This window comes from Parasteatoda tepidariorum, chromosome 6 (genome assembly GCF_043381705.1).
Source record: "Parasteatoda tepidariorum isolate YZ-2023 chromosome 6, CAS_Ptep_4.0, whole genome shotgun sequence".
Taxonomy (NCBI): Eukaryota; Metazoa; Arthropoda; class Arachnida; order Araneae; family Theridiidae; genus Parasteatoda; species Parasteatoda tepidariorum.
In genome coordinates, this window is record NC_092209.1 from 9,904,589 (window position 1) to 9,910,811 (window position 6,223).

The 6,223-nt window shown below is 27.1% G+C and overlaps 1 protein-coding gene across 5 annotated transcripts in view; it reads right to left on the bottom strand.

The window, feature by feature from the left end:
* Positions 1 to 1,234: 1,234 nt before the first annotated feature.
* The window catches only part of LOC107454202 (pumilio), a 71,628-nt gene continuing 66,639 nt past the window's right edge, over positions 1,235 to 6,223 (bottom strand). For all 5 annotated transcript variants that reach the window (XM_071181982.1, XM_016071310.3, XM_016071311.3 and 2 more), the window contains one exon: positions 1,235 to 5,065. In XM_071181982.1, the coding sequence (XP_071038083.1) occupies positions 4,828 to 5,065 (238 nt within the window). In that variant the 3' untranslated portion in view covers positions 1,235 to 4,827. The remainder of the gene's footprint in view (positions 5,066 to 6,223) is intronic.

The window sequence follows — 6,223 nt, forward strand, 5'->3', positions numbered from 1 at the left end:
ATTTTAGTGTTCAAACATCAAACCGTGTTCAAGAGANTGAGGCATAATCTATTAACATTTAAATGAGGGATAAATAGAAAAACTAATAACATTTAAATGAGGGATAATCTATTAACATTTAAATGAGGGATAAATAGAAAAAACTAATAACATTTAAATGAGGGATAAATAGAAAAAACTATTAACATTTAAATGAGGGATAAATAGAAAAATCTATTAACATTTAAATGAGGGATAAATAGAAAAAACTATTAACATTTAAATGAGGGATAAAAAGAAAAAAACTATTAACATTTAAATGAGGGATAAATAGAAAAAACTATCAAATAACTATTAAGGAAAAGACCAACAAAAAAAAAATATCTGTTTAATTTCCAGAAGAAAAAAAATTTGAATTTCAAAGCTTTACATGGCAATCAAACTGGTTTTTAATATTCTTTTTTTTCTTCCTTACTTGTGATTACACAGATTTCAAAAGATTTTTTTCATCTAATTAGTTGTTGACCCTTTATGATGATTATTTTTTTAAACTTTTCGACAAGGATTCTAAAAATATAAAAAACAGCCCTTATAATTAAATTTGTTATAATATTTAAAAATTTTTTTGCATTATGTAAAATTATTAATAAGAATCTAAAAAAAAAATAATAATAAATAAAACTCAAGAGTCAGTTCCCCCCGCTCTTTCAGAATATGTTTATCTTTGCATGTCATTACTCAGCTGTTACTTTGCATTAATGAAAATTTTCAAAAACATTTACAAATGTTACATGTATGCACAATATTGATTTTAAAAAAAAAAATTAAAAATTTTAGTGTTCAAACATCAAACCGTGTTCAAGAGAGATGTTTCTTCTTATCACACATAACTCATTATGCTCGCATTTACATGGTCAATGTTAAAAACAAATGAATTTTTTACAGATGCAATATTTTCCCAGTCTTAGTTACAATATCTATCTACAAGATCTATTTGAATGTGAAATGTAAAATTAAGTAAAACCTGCAAATTTCAAGTCTAATCCATTCAGAAGGGGCCGAAACTATGGAAGACCTGTGTTCTATGTTACAATTGAAAATTAGGCCTAAAATGGAACTAATTAACAAATAATGGTTATTTACAATTTTTGTTTTTCTTCCTTTTTTTCGAATGTCTTTGGACCATACTACATTTAACATTCGGCAAAAATGAGCATGTGAAACTCCATATTGGTAAAAAATTTAAGGCCCAAAAAAAATTTGAAATCATTTATTTTTTATTTTACATTTTTTAAAAAAAATGAACATGTACAATTAATGATTTCAATGGTTATTTAAACTTGTCTTTTTTAAACTTATTTACAAGTTTCTTTTCCGACGACGCGACATTGTACAAAACAGAAAAGAAAGCTAATGCACTTAAATGAATCTACGCTCATAAAAATATAAAAAATTTACAGAAATTTTGTGCAGAACTTGCAACAACCCTCTTGTAAGATCACAATATATTGATTTCTCTTATTTTTTTTTTATATGTACATACAAATTCCTTAAAAATTTATTTGGATAAAATAAAATAGGATATTACAAAACTTTACATGGATAATTTAATATGATCGACAAAATTAACATGATTATTTTAATAAATAAGGAACATGGTGTTATGAAATTAAAAATTTATGTACACAACTCTGGTTGCCCCATCTGGCTCCTTGTAAATGTTTCATCGCACTAAATAATACATCTGAAACAACCAAATGCATGTCCCACATGGTAAATTAACAAAATAAAATTACACTGTACAAATATTGTATTGCATGAACTTTGTCTATTTAGATGATATTTACAAAAAAACAAAAATTAAAAAGAAAAACATCCTTAATGCATTCACTCGGACCCTTTAATATCTTAGAATTTACAATAGAATTCGTTACAATCGACTGGTGGGTTGACCTTATGCTTATAATCATGAAACTGTGTAACAAAACCTAAGGGATCTGAGCACGTTTAGAGTTGTCCATTTTTAAAAAATAAATAAATTTTGACTCATTTTCAGCACATAATTTAAAATAGAAATACACATTAATTCCTTAAATTCTTCAGATATTAGTCACATCGTGAAATAAAATGACTATTAAATTTCAGCACATTGTTCAAAACCACTAAAATAATAATGTTTAAAGATTTTTCATTTTTTTTTTATTGCCCAGTTCATTTTTTATTGCAATTCACATTTTTTCACTAAAAATAATTATTTAAAATGAATAAAGAAAACATTTTTTGTATCAAATAAAGAAATATTAATAGTTCAAATTAAAAAGTTACAGATGAAAGAAAAAAAATTTTTTTTTTCAGATTAAAAATCTTATTATATTTGGCTTAAAGTTTATTCTAATACTTAAATGCGTAAAAAATCAAATCAAACAATATTTTGTATTCTTAACTACATGTTAAGTTCCAATTTTTTTTTTATTTAAAAAATGTCATTTTAAATGTGCTCAGCCTCCTTAATGTCTTCTAATGAATTGTGTGACTGGAGAGCTATTAAGTATTTTGTTTATCTTTTGTGAGGAATTGAGACTTTGACAGGACACACACTTAAAAATTGTTGTATTCACGATTAACATAATTAAAAAGCTAAGGAATACCTCCCACCCTTCCTCTGTACAGTTGTAAAGGGCTTTTTTAAATGGCCAATGAGCAGAAATATACAAAATCCAAATCTACAACAGCAATAGCTCTCTAAAACACTCTACATGCACATACAATTTCTACAATGAGCTAATTACAATAAAAATTGAATACAAAAATGTTTCACAAGTTTTACAAAAAAACAAGCTACCTCAACACTGCTGCTAAGGTAGCCAAGTTATATATAGTAATATGTATATATGTATATATATTGTTACAAGAAAGCTAAACAATACTGAAGTTAACCACAACACATCTCAAATATGCAGACATTATTCCCAAGGAAGAATACACAAATTACCATATCCATCACAAGCTGAGTACACAAGACAGTATTTTATAACTTTAGCAATTAAAAAAAAAACTACACTCACCAAAAAATCTAAGCATTTAATACACAGAAAAACTAGAACATTTTTTTTATAACAGGGCTAAAATTGATGGCCCAGTTACGCTTGTCTTAAGTTTCGTTGAATGAAAAAAATATGCATGGAAATGCCATTACACACACTGCCAAATAAAATTAACAACAAACAAGGCTGTATTAGATAAATAACACTGTTTAACATTAAAGAAATTAGATATAATAAGCAGTGTAATTGATTAAGTCCATTTGAATGCTTTAATTCTAGAGCATTTGTATCCAAAATAGTCAAAATGCTATTTTGTCCCTTTTTAAGGCATCAGTGATGCATATAAAATGGGATCTTGAACTCCAGCATTTCATTAAATAGCTAGTAATCATTATCCCCAACTTTACTGACATGTCATACGTGAAAAAAAGAAGGAAAAATACATAAATGTCAAACAAGACAAAAGGAAAAATTAAAACTAGCACTCTAAATTAATAACAAATTTCAACACATATTTTGAACTCGGCAATTCTTGCCTGGTAATGAATTTAATGCAGTGTAGAACAGGTGTACTAACAGCATTGTTATATAAATCAAAATATTAAAGGTTAAAAAAAAGTTACAAAAACAAACAAGGGATTTTTTTGTTACTTTAACGGGAAAAAACAGCTACACAAACCAATGAATAATTAATATACAAAATTAATATTAAGGTTTAAAAGAAAGAAAAGATATCCATCATGAATTATTTATAATATGATATCTAACAGCGAAGAGCGTGCTGCATATGTCCACCTGTTCATCTAAAACATATGAAGAGTTAGTTACACTTTTACACAGCTGACTGTACAGGACGTTATCAAAAATTAGCATTTAAAAATTACATCTGTAGCACCGAAATGTTACAAAATTTTTATTTTCACACATTTTACACTATACACAATTGGGTATACCTAGCTTTAAAAAAACCATTGCTGTTCTGATATACAACCTCATATTGAGGAACTTCTTAAGGCTAGTTCTTGAGGAAAAACACAGATGGAAGAACATAAATTTAAATAATATAGTAGCTGTGAAGAAAGGAGGAAAAAAATCACTTTGCTCGCAGTGATTTTTAAGCCAAACAACGATAATGCTTGCTATTTTTTTCCTTAAAATATAAACTTTAAAACCAAGCATTTTATGTTTGATGGCAATTGGCGTTTAACAATTATTATAACCATAAATAGATACACTATGCTTAGAACAGTTAAAAGTTTTTTTTTCAATTGAAGTACACTAATTTAGGTAAAAACTACTATTAAATATGTATTAAAGGATATAAAACTACACACGACAACCACAACAGCACTATTAAGTTGAGAAAAATCTACAAAAAAAAAAATTTATGACCCATGCATGCTCAGATGCACTGTAAATACATCCTGTACAATATCAACTACTGGGCTAGGTGTACCCATTAAAAACTATATCAAAACAACACTCAAGTTTTTAGGTAAGTTGGGAAAAAAAAATTAAAATCAATTGTAAGATCCTTACATACATAATTGATTATTTTTTCTGTTTTAGCCGGAGTGCCGTTAACATCTTATATACAACAACCATATTAAGTCGAAAATAAATAATTTGAAAACAATAAGTTAAATGTATTTTACATTTGGTAGTCAAGTAATAAAATTGGCCTAACCCATTACAAGTCTGTACCTAATAAAAATAAAGCACGAAATAATTTTTACCTTAGCAAATTTTGCAATTTTGTGTATATTATTTCTGCATGCACTCCGGACCTTTTAAAGATTAGCTTTTAAATGTTCCCATTGGATGGTGCACCAATGGGACCTAGCTCATTATTTTTCATCAAATATTTCTCTAGCTTTGCAAGAATGTGCTTGCCATAGGTATATTTACGCAGCGATGTGATATGAGGACGGATCTTGTGCAGCAACAGCTTACGTTGAGGGGGCTCAGATACTTCAATCATTCGTTGCACCACATAATTGGCATACTGGTCCTTCATCATAGCATATAAGGCACTGTGGGGCCTAGAAAAACAATTAGAGTCAAGAAACTTCATTTTTGTAATCAATGATAAATAATATCCTTATACCAGTGCCCTTTGATACCTATAAATGTAAAAATAAGCCGCCCTCCCTAAGAACACAGAATTTTTTTTTTTGCAAGAAAAGGTATTTTTAACCATCTGTTATAATGAAAAGTCCATTTATTTAGTTAATGACAATTACTTAACTTCAACTTTGAATTTCATTCCTACATTTTAGTAAGATTTTTCAAAATGTCTAATTATATAATTAGAATTTGCATGATGATTTTTTAAAAAAGAAAATTATTAAAAAATGTTTTTAAGAAATATTTACAAATTAAAAAAAAAAAAAAGTAAAATAAGTAAATTATACAATCATCAGCTCACACAATTATATTCGGAAAAAATAGTGCTCTCTAATATTGTACAGTAGAGAACCGATTATCCGGAACGATCGGGACTATCGCTATTCCGGATAACTGATTTTTCCGGTTTTCTGATCGCTACAAAAAGTCGTTTTTTTAGTGTTAAACCTAACTAAAAAAAAATATTTGGAAATAATCTTTAAAATAAGAAAAAACGATGAGGTAATACACTAATGATTATTTCTGAAATGATGGTAAGGTAAACATCTTTCAAAAAAGAAAGAAAAATCGTAAAATCTTATGAGGAAAAAAAATTTTTTTTTAAAAAAATTGCGGAAAAATTTATCGAATTTCGTTCCGGTTTTTTGGTTTTCCGATTTCCGGATAACGGGTTCTGTACTGTATTATTATAGCCTAGTAAAACATATCAATACAAGCATCGATATGTTTTGCTATTGTATTGATATGTTTTGCTTTGATACAATATTAATACAATATAAGAAAACATTATTTTTTCGGATATATTCGTGTGAGCTGATGACGAGATATCTTCTCCTTATTTTAGTTTCTAAATGTTTTTTAAAAATTTTTTAGATTTTTAAAACTCTTCTTCTACTTCAAAATTCTTTATATCTTTTCCCTAGTTTTCTCCATATTTTTAACTTATTTTATAAGTTCTATACACTCGCAGTTTATGTACAGTAAATAAAACTTTTTATTTTTCGTAATTTGTTTTTCTTTTTTAGTTGAACTCTCTTTTATCCTTTTTGTCTTTATTATGTTATTATATATAT